General features: G+C 44.0%; 1 protein-coding gene across 1 annotated transcript in view; it reads left to right on the top strand.

Moving 5' to 3' along the window:
- The window catches only part of NUP205 (nucleoporin 205), a 117,781-nt gene that overhangs the window by 353 nt on the left and 101,267 nt on the right, over positions 1 to 16,161 (top strand). The window contains 3 exon segments of the mRNA XM_040345676.1: positions 3,353 to 3,495; positions 8,236 to 8,407; positions 14,153 to 14,297. Of these exon segments, the coding sequence (XP_040201610.1) occupies positions 3,353 to 3,495; positions 8,236 to 8,407; positions 14,153 to 14,297 (460 nt within the window).

Raw genomic sequence — 16,161 nt, forward strand, 5'->3', positions numbered from 1 at the left:
ACTCTCCTGGTGGTGCACGTGTCTCTTCATAGAGTAATGGGGGAGTCCGGACATGTGCAGCCTGTGACAGAGATCACCACTGGCCCTCTTTCATACACACACGCGTATAAAGACCCCCCCCCCCCCCCAATATTATTTTACTAACCAATTCCACAGTGATAAAGTGCATATTAAAGGATCACTCTCCTTAAAAAAAAAAAAAAAAGATGTACATTCAGGTGGAGTCATATATTTGGGGGGGGCAGGAGCCACCAGCTCCTTTTTCACTTTCCAGCCTCACTCCTCCAGTTGCATTCCTCCATAGAATAAAGTAGGAGGCCTGTCAGGAGGGAGCCCACATGTGGAGTGCTAACTAAAGCCTATGTCCCCTGATTACTTCATATTTCTGGCATGTGTCTGCTGTACTATGTACTTGTCTTAAAACATATCCTGTTCTCTTTTTCTTACTTCCTTTAACTAAAATACCTGGTGTGCGTGTCAGTCTCTCTTCTTCCTTATTCTAAACTGACCACACTGGGCACATCCATCCGAGAGTGCTTAGTTTTCTGGCTGTGCTGGAAGAACTGCCTGCCTGTCCTCCAATGTCCAAAATGTGTGTTGACACCCTCCCCTATGCCTGCACATCTAATCACTGAGAAGATCAGTGTGCTGCTGTTTAATGCCTCCTGCTGACACGCCCCCCCCAATCTATTCACTGAGAAGATCAGTGTACTTCTGTTTCTATTCCTCCTGCTGACACCCCCTTATATCTGTTTACTGAGAAGATCACTGTACTTCTGTTTCTATGCCTCCTGCTGACACCCCCCCCCCCATCTATTCACTGATATCAGTGTGCTGCTGTTTCTATGCCTCCTGCTAACACCCCCCCCCCCCCCCACAATCTATTCACTGAGAAGATCAGTGTACTTATGTTTCTATGCCTCCTGCTGACACCCCCTTATATCTGTTTACTGAGAAGATCAGTGTACTGCTGTTTCTATGCCTCCTGCTGACACCCCCCTTATATCAGTATACTGAGAAGATCAGTGTACTGCTGTTTCTTTGCCTCCCGCTGACACGCCCCCACAATGTTTTTACTGAGAAGAGTGTACTGCTGTTTCTATGCCTCCTGCTGACACCCCCATTGTATCTGTTCACTGAGAAGAAGATCAGCGTACTACTGTTTCTATACCTCCCACTGACACCCCCCCCTTTTGCTGCTTTCTATGCCTTTTGCCCACGCCCCCACCCTGTCTATTCACAGACATTAGTGTACTACTACTCCTGCTTACATTCCCCCCCAATATCCACTGAGAAGATCCGTGTAATTTTGTTCTTTGCCTCCTGCTGACACCCGCCTTATATCTGTTCACTGAGAAGATCAGTGTACCGTACTACTGTTTCTATGCCTCCCGCTGACACCCACCCCTTATAATTGTTCACTAAGAAGATCAGTTTACTGCTGTTTATATGTCTTTTACTGATGCGATGCACGCCCCCCCCCCCCCCCCCTCCATCTATTTACTGAGAAGATCAGTGTACTGCTGTTTCTATGCCTTTTGCTGATGCGCCCCTTATGTGGACAACCCTCCCATCTATTCACTGAGAAGATCAGCGTACTGCTGACACTTGCCCCCACCCCCCATGTATTTACTGAGAAGATCAGTGTACTTCTGTTCCTGGGCCTCCTGCTGTCCCCCCCCCCTCACTCTTGCCTCTCTAAGCCCTTACTGCAGCTGAGAACAGAGGCCATGTGATCACTTCTCCACTTCCAGACCATCAACGTACCAGTACATCATTGGACTTTGGGTGGTTATACCGGGATGATGTTGAAGGGGGGTTGACCAAATTTCAGAAAAAAAATAGCTTTATTGTATAAAATCCACGGAGAAGGACATCACAGACCCACAATACAAAGAGACAGTAGCATTGATAACTAGCTGCTGGATTGCTTTTACAAGCAGTGGGAGGGGATGTCCACCCCGGGGACCCACCTGACCGGCTGGCTGGCAAGTTTACCAGGATGTCAACGGCACCATTTTTAAAAATTGAAAGCATTCAAAAACACTCATATTGGTGTGTTTTGAATGCTTTCAAGAGCAGAGGAGGAATTTGGGGTCTTAAAGCGGAGCTCCACCCAAAAATGGAGTTTCCGCTTTTCTGAACTCCCCTCTAGGTATTTGCACCCACTTCCGGGCATACGGGACTGCGGCAGACACGCCTCTACCCGCAGCCCCGCTGTCTTCTGGAAAACACACTGTTCCCAGGAGAGAGCGGGGACCAGTGACGGCGCTACGCGGTACGCAGAATGTATGTTCCTTGCTAAAGAACATTATTTTTATCAAGTTGTTATGGGTAAAGTTCTGCTTTAAGTAATTGGAGAAGTACGTGTATGACCTCTGAAGAAAGCTCTGGTGTAGTTGCCAATCCTTGCCTCACTGTCTTTATATGCTGCTGCTCGCACTGTACCCACACATTATCAACCGTGTGCACAGCTTACTATGTATGCTTTTCAGTCAGCAAGTAATAATTCATGATATTCCCAAATAATTATGAAAACAAATGTAAACATTTCCTGGGTCCTTATTGGTATTTGAACTAAGGACCCTGGTGCTGTAAGGCAGAAGCGTGTATTATCATTTTTTTTAATAAAGAGGACTTAAAAGCTGGGCATATAATAAAATATATCATACAAATCAATGCCCAGAAGGGGCAAAAACAACATATAAATGGATTTACTAAAACGGGTGCATTCAGAATTTGGTGCAGCTGTGCATGGTAGCCAATCAGCTTCTAACTTCAAGCAGTGTTTCACCCATTTAAACGTCCTTGGCTACTGCTGACTTTTAATAAACAGACACTCACCTGTCCCACAGTCCAGCGATGCGGCTGCCTGAAGCCTCGCTCCTCTCCCCCCTCCTTTCCACGTTGCCGGCATTGCATGTGTGGGCACCTGGCAGTGATAGCATGCGGCTTTACAGCCGGGCACGCACCAGGAGAGGATGTGGGAGCTGGGTACCCGTCAACTGGGTACCCGCCCCCCTCCCAAAAATAACATACCGAACGTTGCATGTCAGGGGGTCATGAGTACTTAAAGTGGTAGTTCCAATTTTGAGTGGTACTCCGCTTTCAGCTTTGACAATAAAACCTGGAAGCTGGTTTCTATGCAAAGCTGCACCAGATTTTGTACCATGCTGTTTTTCGTAAATATGCCCCACAATGTTCATTCTAGTGAATGGTCTCCCTAAAATTACGTTTTATTGTCCACTGCAGAAAGTTCAGTTTAAAGGGTATGGAAAACAAATAATTTCTCTTATTTACTCACTACTCTGTGATAACCGCGTAACCTGCTAATCTTTTTCTTTTTTTGCAGTGGCCAGTCTATGGGGTCCATACAAAGACATCTGGCAGACAGTGGATAGCGCCTTGTTGAAGAGACAGCCTGAAGCAGTGCATGTCCTGGATATCTTGTTAAAGAAGCACAAACCTGATTTCATCTCCCTGTTTAAAAACCCAGTATGTTTTCCATGTTCCTAATTAAAGCAAAACTTTATTGGTTGTAGACAACGGTCCCCTCAAAGACATGGGATTCAACAAATTTAGGTTTATTACGGACCTTTTGTCTGCCTCTGTTTTGTAGGTATTGAAATGAGTCATTACAAGATACTTGCTAAAATATTTTCTAGTGAGTACTTAGAAAAACAAAAAAAAAGTACACCCTCACCACCCCTCTTAGACTTACAGTTCTCCTTTAAAATGTTAGTGTAAACCCCAGTTCAGGGGAATGCCCTATACCATGTAGCTTTGCTGCAGCACATGTGTTATGGCATTTGTTTTAAAAAGTATCCAAATAGACATACACCTGCACTACAGTGCACCACAATGTATGAGATGCGTATGCAACTTTTGTATGTGCATTGGGGTGCTATTCAAAATTAATGGCAATACACTGATGCTAGGTACGCACCTTTGCGTTTTTGCGGACCGCGTTTGCGTGGGCACAGCAGCCCATTTTAAATGGGCTGCTGTGCCTGTATTTCCACCTTTTTCCACCTTTTTCAAAACACGACCTGCAGGGGAATCGAATGGTCATTTTGACTATGTTATTTCCCTGCAAATCCTGCATATGCGCTGCGTTTGAGGGGGGGATTCCAAGAGAATGGCAGCCCTACACATTTTCTCACAGCAGAACTTTTTCACTGCAGGTGCGAGAATTGCTGCTATTCCTGCACCCGCAGCCACACACATAGGTGTGAACCTGGGGCAGTGATGGCCAAACTTGGCACCCCAGATGTTTTGGAACTGCATTTCCCATGATGCTCAACTACACGGTAGAGTGCATGAGCATCGTGGGAAATTGTAGTTCCAAAACATCTGGGGTGCCCAGGTTTGTCATCACTGACCTAGAGTTACACTGAGCACTGCATTGGGCTGCAGTAAAGCAAGTGATATTGTGGTGCACTAGGTCTGAACAGGCATGTACATCCTGGATTTTAAAGAAGTACAGCCATAGCTCTTTTGGCTGTACTTCTGTGGATCACAGGAGTGCAGTTCGTTCTGAACAGAGAGTGCTGACTGACTATCTCCAGCTCTCTGTTCAGGGAGCTCTGAGAACTGAGCAATCGGTGGTATTTGATCACTCGAGTCTCAGGGAGTTATTTACAAAAGGCAAATCCACTTTGCACTACAAGTGCACTTGGAAGTGCAGTCACTGTAAATCTGAGGGGCTGATCTGAAATGAGGGGAAGCTCTTCTGATTTTATCATCCAATCATGTGCAAGCTAAAATGCTGTTTTTTATCTTCCTTGCATGTCCCCCTCAGATCTACAGCGACTGCACCTCCAAGTGCGCTTTTAGTGCAAAGTAAATTTTCCTTTAGTAAATAATAGGGTTGTCCAGATACCGATACCAGTATCGGTATCGGGACCGATACCGAGTATTTGCGGGAGTACTCGTACTCGCGCAAATACCCCCGATACCTAAATAGAATACTTCCCCCCCCTTTCCCCCCCCACCGCTGCCGCCGCATCGCGCCGCCGCATCGAGGGACATGGCTAGAGGGACATTGCTGCATATGTGAGGGACATGGCTAGAGGGACATTGCTGCATATGTGAGGGACATGGCTACATATGTGAGGGACATGGCTGCATATGTGAGGGACATGGCTAGAGGGACATTGCTGCATATGTGAGGGACATGGCTAGAGGGACATTGCTGCATATGTGAGGGACATGGCTAGAGGGACATGGCTGCATATGTGAGGGACATGGCTAGAGGGACATGGCTGCATATGTGAGGGACATGGCTAGAGGGACATGGCTGCATATGTGAGGGACATGGCTGCATATGTGAGGGACATGGCTAGAGGGACATGGCTGCATATGTGAGGGACATGGCTAGAGGGACATGGCTGCATCTGTGGGGGGACATGGCTGCATATGGGGGGGGACATGGCTGCATTTGGGGACACATTTAAAAAAAGTATCGGTATTCGGTATCAGCGACTACTTGAAAAAAAGTATCGGTACTTGTACTCGGTCCTAAAAAAGTGGTATCGGGACAACCCTAGTAAATAACCCCCTCAGTGTTAGAGCCTTGACAACTTGAAGTTTCAGCTCTCTTCATAAATTTTATTTAGGATTAAGGTCTGGAGACTAGCTAGGCCACTCCATGACCTTAATGTGCTTCTTCTTGAGTCACTCCTTTGTTGCCTTGGCAGTATGTTTTGGGTCATTGTCATGCTGGAAGACCCATCCATGACCCATCTTCAGTATTCTGTCTGAGGGGAAAAAGGTTCTCATCCAAGATTTTACAATACATGGCCCCATCCATTGGCCCCTCAATGCAGCAAAGTTGGTCTGTACCTTTAGCAGAGAAGCGGCCTCAAAGCATAATGTTTCCACCTTCATGCTTGACTGTAGGGATGGTGTTCTTGGGGTCATAGTCAGCATTTTTCTTCCTGCAAACGTGGCAAGTACCCCTCCTCAAGACGCATTTACAGTCATGCCAATGAACATCTAAAGAAAGGATTGGGAGGGAGTTCTTTTTTTCAGATGAAACTAAAAATTAGCTCTTTGACATTAACTCGTCTTGCAGTGTTTGGAGGAAGAAAAATGCTGACTATGACCATAAGAACACCATCCCTACAGTCAAGCATGGAGGTGGAAACCTGATGCTTTGGGACTGCTTCTCTGCTAAAGGTACTGGCTGACTTTGTCTGTAAAGAAGAATGGACCAAAACTCCTGAGATGTGTGCAACCCTGGTAACCAACTACCAGAAACGTCTTACCTCTGTGCTTGTCAACAAGGGTTTCTCCACCAAGTACTAAGTCATGTTTTGCTTGGGGATCACCGATCAAATACTTATTTTACTTACTGAACTGCATCTTAATTTATAGCATTTGTTTTATGTGTTTTTTTATTTAATTTTTTCTCTGGATTTTTGTTTGATATTCTGTTTCTATCATTTAAATACATCTATGATAATTATATACCCTTAATTTCTTTGTAAGTGGGCAAACTCACAAAATCGGCAAATGATCTAATAATTTCCCCAATGTATGTACAACAATCCCGCAGGTTCTCTTGTATACAAAAACATCTATAAATGCCACAGCTTTGGAACCCCCATGGCTCTTCAGATATTCCACACTATCAGGTGTGAGTATTGCCTGCTGCCTCACCGCATTCTGTGTTTTTTCCTACTTATACTTATACATCACTATTGGATGTATGTCAGTGGGAGGAGCAAAGTGTGCTGCATTTGAAATGGGTACTTGACCCATCTTATGGTTCGAATGTTTGCTGGAGCTGATGGGCAACCAAGCGGTGTCATTTCAATACACAGGCCGCTGGAAAGATAAATGTATTCACTCTTTTGATAAGAGGCATACAAGTGACCCTGTGGAGACAGGATCACTTTAAGACTTGAGATCCACAAACCACTGCCACACTGCAGAACAAGGCAGATGACAATCCTGTTTGGTTTTTGCATTTTTCTGTGTCGCCTGCTTCCTTACTGGACAGAGGTGATGGTGCTTACACATTTGCAGGTTGGAGTTGACACTGGAAGCTACAATAAGAAATGATGTTTTCCTGGCTTGGCTGTGTTGTGTGACAGCAGTGTGAATCACAAGACTGGCATATGTAATATAAATGTATATTTACCTGTTTGTCTGGAGATTGGCTCAGAATGCTGAGATAAGTGGTTTAAAGTGATGATAAACAGGCACTGTTTATTTTACAGTATCCCTTCTCTTTCTGTATGTGGATGATGGCACTGTAACTATTTTTAATAATTTTTTTTTAAATCAAAGTACCTTTTTGTTTTTTCTTATCGATCTACAGCTGGGCTTCTAGTCCTCTGCTGCTGGTCACATGTTTAACCCCTTGGCGCTGGCTGCACGCAAATATGCGGCCTCTCAGTGCTTGGCGCCGAGGGGCTGCATGATTGCATGAATTGCTGCTCAAACGGTTGTACAGAGAGTATGCTCGCTGCTCGATCAAGACAGTTACGGGGGCCTAACCGAAAGCTAGCAGCGATCAAGGAGTTTTTGGCTCATGTGACAGCGAATTACGACAGTCACATGTGCTTATCCCCAGCCCCATCTCCCAGCATCATAAACCTCTTAAAGGGCCAGAAGGTTAAAATAAATAAAAAAACAGCCTTTGGAATACAGAGTAAAAATATTAATATCAAACTGTTTTAAATTGTCATACAAATATATATTTGAAATAAAATCGTTATTATTTTTCAACAATAACATGGTGTGGGTAGATTTCTGTGAGTCACAGGCTGTGTCACACCCCTCCAGCCTGTGTCTTAGAATAAGAGGGAGATAAAGCCTCCATCAATTTACATGTAATATCGCACCCTCATTGTTTTTGTCTTTGTTAGTGGGCATGGGGAGGAGGGATTGAGTGGTCTGTCATTTACCACTATATATACGCCCACGTGTGGGACTCTAGTCACATGGGCTGCTCAGATGTGGTAGGGAGGAAATGCTCAGCATAGAAACTCAGTGATAACTGAGCATGTGCAGAGTTGCCACTACAGCTACTAAATCCTTAGCTGAATTGGGGACATGAACAGAAGGTGAACAGGATCAACCAGTTTTTAATACAGTATACGAATATCATATTAACTGAGTGTGTATGAACAGCATGGTATACACAATTTATTGATTTTTTTTTTTTTATTATGTGAGTTTATTGACATTTAAATTTTTCTTTGTTTGGGAATTCTTTTTTTCCAGCCAAAAAGTCACCAGCAACATGAAAAAATCCAGAAAGCCAGCGCAGAGGGAGTGGCCATTAAAGGCCGGCAGGGGACTCAGCTTCTCCCAGAGTCTCTCATCAAGGAGGCCTTCATTCTCAGCGACTTGTTCAATATCGGAGAAGTGGCAGCTGTGGAGCTTCTTTTAGCTGGTGAGTGATGAGTCTGTCATTAAAATAATCTTCATAGATCTAATTATTGAAAGGGGAACTGCACGAATAGAACAAACAAGCCAAATATTTCATAACATTTACCCAGCCTTGAAAAAGTATTCATACCCCTTAAATATTTCCACATTTTGTCATGTTGCAACCAAAAACTTAAAGCGGTTGTAAACCCGCTTTTGTTTTTGTTTTTTTACACCTGAAAAATAAAAGCCATAATGAGCTAGTATGCACCGCATACTAGCTCATTATGAAATACTTACCTTAAAACGAGGTGTAGGGAACTTACCTGGTCCACGCCGAGCGAGATGTCATCTTCCGGGTATCGACGCTCCAGCGCTGTGATTGGCTGGAGCGGCGATGTCGTCACTCCCGCGCATGCGCGCGGGAGATTTCATTCCGGCAAGGGCCGGCCCTTTAGCCGAGGATCCCCGCTGCAATCAGCGGCGCATTGCGAGGGGAATATCTCCTAAAACCGTACAGGTTTAGGAGATATTCTTTATACCTACAGGTAAGCCTTATTATAGGCTTACCTGTAGGTAAAAGTCAAAAAGTGGGGTTTACAACCACTTTAAATGTATTTTATTGGGATTTTATGTGATAGATCAACACAAAGTAGCACATTATTATAAAGTGGAAGGAAAATGATAAATGGTTTTTCAATTTTTTTTTTTTTTTTTTTTTTTTTTTTACAAATAAATATTTGAAAAGTGCGGAGTGTTTTTATTCAGCTCTCCTGAGTCAATACTTTGTAGAACTTCCTTTTTGCTGCAATTACAACTACAAGTCTTTTTGGGGATGTCTCTACCAGCTTTGCACGTCTAGAGTGAAATTTTTGCAAAATGGCTCAAACTCTGTCAGACAGCAATTTTCAAGTCTTGCCACAGATTCTACATTGGATTTAGGTCTGTACTTTGACTTGGCCATTCTAACACATGAATATGCTTTCATCTGAACCATTCCATTGTAGCTCTGGCTGAATGTTTAGAGTTGTTGTCCTGATAGAAGATATTTATTTGTAAAAAATGTTAAATATCATTTTCCTTCACTCCACAATTGTGTGCCACTTTGTATTGGTCTATCACATAAAATCCCTACAAAATAAATTGATGTTTCTTTTTCATACATCATGGAACACAGAGTCAGGCTAATATTCGTTACCTGCTGGATTATATTCCATCATCAGGTGAATAAACACTGGTAGATCAAGGTCTTTAGACAGTAAGTGATCCCGTAAATAACCCCTCCCATACAGGAAGTTACTTCAGTTTTTTTCCTATGTCTACAAGGTGGATTGCACTTTTGTTTGAGCTCGCTGAGCTCCAGGTCTCTATTCCCATAAACGGTTCCAAAATGAATCAAGGGATTGATCGTTTGGATCCATTTGACACAGGCTTTACAGCTTAGATAAATGGTACCCGAGCCTCGCAAAGAAGACTCAAGATCCTGCAAGGTTTTGCCTGTAAGCTGCCTCCGGGTGATGGACCCTGTAACGTGGAATCCTGGACACTACAGCGCTAAGGCATTCCTGCAGGGTGCTGTACAGGTCCAAGGGAATGGACCCTAAACATGAAAAGGGTATCCAGTCCTTGAAGGTCCTCAAGTGACAGGAACCCGCCGTGATGGGTGAAGATTGGGCTCTTAGTTTCTAAGCTGCCCTGCGCCTGGACGGGTAAGTGAAACCCCTTTATTTTTATACAGTATATATATATATATATATATATATATATATATATATATATATATATATATATATATATGTATATATATCTCTATCGTGGAGTGTCCCAGTGATTGCAACAATCCGTCAACCTAGCTAGCGGCTGGACACCTGTGTGCGGTGACCATACGGGAGATTTTTTGGGCCAGCTGTGGGGGTTTACAAAGTGTACCTTGTGCTTGTGTCTGGATGTTTTTTACCTGTATACTTCCACAGAAACCATGATTTACTGCCTCAAAGTCCTATATTCCACCCCAATTTACAGTCTCTAAATTTGACGGCATGGCTATTGAAGCCATGGTGTTAAAGGACCGCGACATCTCGGGACCAGTATTGTCTACCCTAGTAAATGCTAGAAAAGCTGTCACTAGGAAGATCTATCATAAGGTCTGGAAGACTTGTATTGCTTGATTTGAAGCCAAAAAATGGCGTCGTTGGGAGAATTCTCTCTCTCTCAGTCCGCTGTAAAAATCAAATTGGCTTTGAATACAATCAGAGGTCAAGTTTCGGCCCTATCAGTATTCTTCCAAAGGCCTTTAGCCTCCCATTCACTGATCCGAACCTTTATACAGGGGGCAACTCGCTTTCTTCCCCCCATTAGGTCACCTATGTGTCCTTGGGACTTGAACTTGGGTGTTGTCTGTGTATTACAGAAACAACCATTTGAACCTATCAAGGAAATTCCATTAGATTTGCTGTCACGCAAGCTAGCTTTCCTAAATTATATCACCTCAGCTAGGAGGGTGTTGGAGTTGACATGTGTTACCACCTGTTCCATCCTTTTTGCCAAAAGTTCATTTAAATGAGGACATTACTTTGCCTTCTTTTTTCTCTAAGCCTCGTTCGGCAGAAGAGAGACTACACTTCTTGGACGTTGTCTTTCTCCCCAAAACGCGTTGGTTGGACCATTTGTTGTTACTTTGAATAAACGACTTGTAAAGTCTTTGTTTTTAACAAAAAAAACCCCTGGTCCTACCTACGTAATCCTGTGTGGTCCTCACCTTCCTCCTTTCACAATTGGTCTGTTGCCAGTCTCATTTGCGCCCACTCCTTTACCACCCCTGAGGCTTTCAAAACGTTTCCTGTGTTATGTGAATCGTCTGGTCTTCCTGCCTCTGAAATTTTCCGCTTCCTTCGGCTCCAACCCTTCTTTACCAAATTATAAAGTGCTATTCCGCCGGTACTTGGTCCCTGCTCAGATTTCTAAATGCCTTCCATCTTGCCCACCTACATGCTTTCGAGGCTCCACACATCTGGTGGAGTTGTACTATGGCTCAAATGTTCTAGACTGAAATCTTACAAATTTACACGCATACGATCGCAAAGGCCTGAAAATCCCCTAGTTTACATTAGAGGTCGGCCGATTTATTTGCCCAATTTTTTTATAAATCGGCATTGGCCAATTATTATCCAAATTAGGCCGATATTTAACACTGACCGCACCCTCCTCCCTTCTCCACACTCAGTGCGGTGCTTGATGCTTGCCAAAGCCGCTGAATGTGTGACACTGACACGTAACTGAATGCAGAGAGAGAGGGGAGCTGTCAAAATTGAGCTTGATGTCGGGGGGGGGGGGGGGGGTCGGGATGCAGCAGCTATCAAACACCAGCCAATGGGATGGGATCTGGGCGGGTCACTACAAGTATGTGGCCACGCCCCTTTCTTAAGGAGACCAATCATTGGCTGGTGTTTGATAGCTGCTGGGTCCCGCCCACCTCAACATCCAGCTCAATTTTGACCGCTCCTCTCTCTCTCCTCTGTTACATGTCAGTTTCACACACAGTTACATTATCAGCTCAGTGTGAAACCTGCCGGTGCCACCTGCCAGTGCCAATAGTGGCATCTGTCAGTTTCAAACCAGTGCCTGCCAATCAGTGCCACCTGCCAGTGCCATCTGTACTGAAGACATCAAGTGTGTGTGGTAGAGTGACAGGAGCAAGCAGGGTGGAGTGGAGTGGGTGTGTGTGTGTGTTTTTTTTAAATCGGCCTAAAATATCGGCCACAAAAATCGGCATTATATGTCGGCCATTGGCCACCCCAATTTCTAAATATCGGCATTGGCCAGAGAAAAATCCATATTAGTCAACCTCTGGTGTATTTTTGATGCACTGTGGTGTATTTTTAATGTTCTCTGCTGTATATTTGATGCGGTTACATGCATTCTGTTGTGTTTTTGATACGTTTAGGTGTGCTATGATGTATTTGTTATTCGTTTAAATGCTCTCTGGTGTATTTTTGATGCGTTTAGATGCACTCAGCATTGACCTTGTATAGTGCTTTTCTCTCTGGGGACTTGGAGATGTACTTGGAGATGGCATTGGCTGGAAATCTAACCCGGGTCAACTGCTCGGAAGGAACCTATGCTCACCACTGCACCACCAACGCAAAGGTAGCATGTCTTTGTAGTGTGGGAGGAAACCCACGCAAACACAGGGAGAACATGCATACTCTATGCAGATTGTGTCCTGGCCAGGATTTGAACCCAGAACCCCTGTGCTGCAAGGCTAACCACTAAGCATCTGTGTTGCCCATATGTAGCCTCTGTTCTCTAAGGCCCTTAGAGAAAGGTGTTAATGCACAAGGTACAGATTCATACACATCATGTGAGTGAGGCCTTGGACTTCTCCATGAAGGACCCTACTGGTGGAAAGAGTTCTCATTTCCCCAGCAGAGAAAGCCGAAAGAAAGCTGGAAAGACTCCTCCCACCTCTGAAGACCAGAAGAGTTCCAACCTCCCCTCATAGCTGATCCTCACACACGCCTGAAAAACCTACCAGCCTCCAACCTTCCCTCACAGCCGGTCCAACACACGCCTCAAAAACATACCAGCCTCCAACCTCCTCTTATAGCTGGCCCAACACACGCCTCAAAAAATCTACTGCAGTAAGGCAAGGGGGTAGTACACCCACGGGTGTTACTTACACCAAAGTGCCACCTGTTACTGTTACAGAGCACCAGCAACACTACACTCTGCACCCTGGATCCAGGGGAATTGATTTTCCCCTTCTGAGATTCGCCAGCCCTTTTGCACCTTTTGCTACACTCACAATGGACTTTATTTCCATTTGTTTCTAATTCTACACGCTTTGTTTTTTATTCTAATTAATATCAAGTTTTAAATATTTATTATTATTGCACTTTATATCACTTGTTTGCAGCACTTTATACATTTATATAATTGTATATAATTTATTCTCTCTGGAAATAATTTTGTTTTAAATACTCTAAGTGCAAATACATGTTGATCCTGCCAGAAAGTCATTAAACTCCTGACTTTGTGTGTGTGTTGTTGTTGTTTGTTTTTTTTTTTGCACAGAAATATCAGCTAGTGTTATCCATTTGCAGTGAACTATGGGACAATGCCTTGGCCCATTCCTGATGAAGGAATGTGTTTTTGTAGTCCAACACACTTTCTGTCCTAGGGTGACAACACTGCTCCCTCGTCCATAGACTTGGTACAGGAAGTGAAAGCTGTCACCCTAGGACAGTGTTTCTCAATTCCAGTCCTCAGGCCCCCCCAACAGGTCAGGTTTTCAGGATTTCCCTCAGATGAAAAGGCTGTGGTGATTACTAAGGCAGTGAAACTGATCAAATCACCTGTGCAAAATAATGGAAATCCTGAAAACCTGACCTGTTGGGGGGGCCTGAGGACTGGAATTGAGAAACACTGCCCTAGGACAAGAAGTGTGTTAAGTCGAGTCAGTTGGTAAAATAAAGGGGGGAGGGGGATGACTGAAAAAAATTTAATAATTGCAGCTACCTCCATATAAGGACTGGCGAGGTGTGTGTTTTATACGTTTTTATGCTTGGAAGGATAACTGCACTAAAAATTCAGTTTTCCTTGTCTATTCGGCTATGTTTGTTGCACTTCAAATGAACATGATTTGTTATTTAGAGCCTGTATTTTTAGCTGGAAATCCACAAGAAAATGTGATTTACATTTGTTCAGTTAACTCATGATGATTCTTTTAGAGAGTTACTTGCCCACATTAACATGAATTGCACCTGTGCAGGAGAACACCAACAGCCTCACTTTCCTGGTCTGACACGTGGACTCGTTGCTGTTCTGTTATTCTGGGATGGGAAAAGATGTATTGCCAATTCTCTAAGAACTCTGATCCAGTCCCGGAAAGGAAGGACTTTTACATTGGATCTCAGGTACTTTGTAGTTTTATTTTAAAGCCCTTATTGTGTAATAAAGCCTCATTATTCATATTATATAATCATTACTTCTCATATTGGCATATATTGTCTACGTTCAGTTTTTAGCCACTCACTCCCCACATACCTTTTTTATGTATTCTTTGTAACCATTTTGTGGTTAAAATGAGAATATTTGGCTATAGAACTACTTTACCTCAAGACCATAATATATTTTCTAAAATAACTAAATTATAATACCTTAAATTCTCATTAGTTGAATCTCAAAATGCCTTTACAGCTCATGAGTTTAGAATTAACTGTAAATGAGGTATCTCTGTGACATCTAGAATGTTCTTTGCAATTGTTTTACGTTTGTGTTTGTGTGTGGGATGGAAATGCATTATTATTTATTTATTTTTTAAAGGAGAAGTCCAGCCAAAGCTCGTTTGTCTGGACTTCTCCTATGGATCACAGGAGTGCAATTCGTTTTGCACTCCTGTGACCCGTTTTTAGCAGAGAGCGCTCTGAAGTCCGCTCTCTGCTAACGTCACCAATGTCAGTCCAGGCACAGCGTCATCCCGACAATGAGATTCTGGGTCTGCCAGGTGCCTTTCCTGAGCCTGAGTCAGCCGCCCCCTCCACAGCCCAGCGCTCCAATGAGTGAGGAGGGAATAGAGCAGAGAGCTGTGTCTGACAGTCTGCAGCTCTCTGCTCATGGAGCTCTGAAATCTGACCGATCGGTGGTGTTCAAATGGTCAGTGTTTAGTGCAGAGGCGCTGGTAGACAGATACAGCAGACCGATGCTGCATCCACCTAGGCAAGAATAAATAAAAAAATTCCTTTACTTCTCTTTTTAACTGTCGTTTTTTATTTTATTTCACATTTTAACACTTTTTATTATTTTCAATGAACTTTATTTTTATCTGAAGGGGGAAATTAAGTTCCTCCAGCTTTGGCATAGGGTAGGTGAATAATACTTTTTATAAAGACATCAGAGTCTGTTGGACCCCTAATGTTTCCTCTGCTCCAGCGGATTAGGCATAGGACTGTGCTTGGTCTGCTGTTTACTTGGCTTTTCTGTCGATTTTGACAGCTGTGAACCAGGAATGCACAGAAATGCTGCATTTCTGGGTTCACACTGCAGAAATCTGGGAAGGAATAGGGAGTGGGACATAATGGAAGGACAAGGCCTGTAGGTGGTACTGACCTGCAGCAGAGAAAAATTAAAAGCTAGATTCACAGGCGCCGCCGCAACCTTAAGGCGGCGTAGCGTATCGTATTTATGCTACGCCGCCTTAAAGCGGGAGTTCACCCATTTATAAAAAAAAAAAATTTCTCCCCTTAGCTTCCTGCTCGTTCGGTCTAGGGGAATCGGCTATTTGTATTAAAATATGAGCAGTACTTACCCGTTTTCGAGCTGCATCTTCTTCCGTCGCTTCCGGGTATGGGTCTTCGGGAGCGGGCGTTCCTTCTTGATTGACAGCCTTCCGAGAGGCTTCCGACGGTCGCATCCATCGCGTCACTCGTAGCCGAAAGAAGCCGAACGTCGGTGCGGCTCTATACTGCGCCTGCGCACCGACGTTCGGCTTCTTTCGGAAAATCGTGACGCGATGGATGCGACCGTCGGAAGCCTCTCGGAAGACTGTCAATCAAGAAGGAACGCCCATTCCCGCAGCCCATACCCGGAAGCGACGGAGAGGATGCATCTTGTAAACGGTAAGTACTGCACATATTTTAAAATAAATAGCCGATTCCCCTATGAAAAACGAGCAGGAATCTAAGGGGGAAAAGTGCCCTCTAAGGGTGAACCCCCGCTTTAAGTCAAAGAGGCATGTACTGTATTTTCAAAGTACTTGCCTCCTAACTTACGGCGGCATAT

This window comes from Rana temporaria, chromosome 3 (assembly GCF_905171775.1).
Source record: "Rana temporaria chromosome 3, aRanTem1.1, whole genome shotgun sequence".
In the NCBI taxonomy this organism is placed as follows: Eukaryota; Metazoa; Chordata; class Amphibia; order Anura; family Ranidae; genus Rana; species Rana temporaria.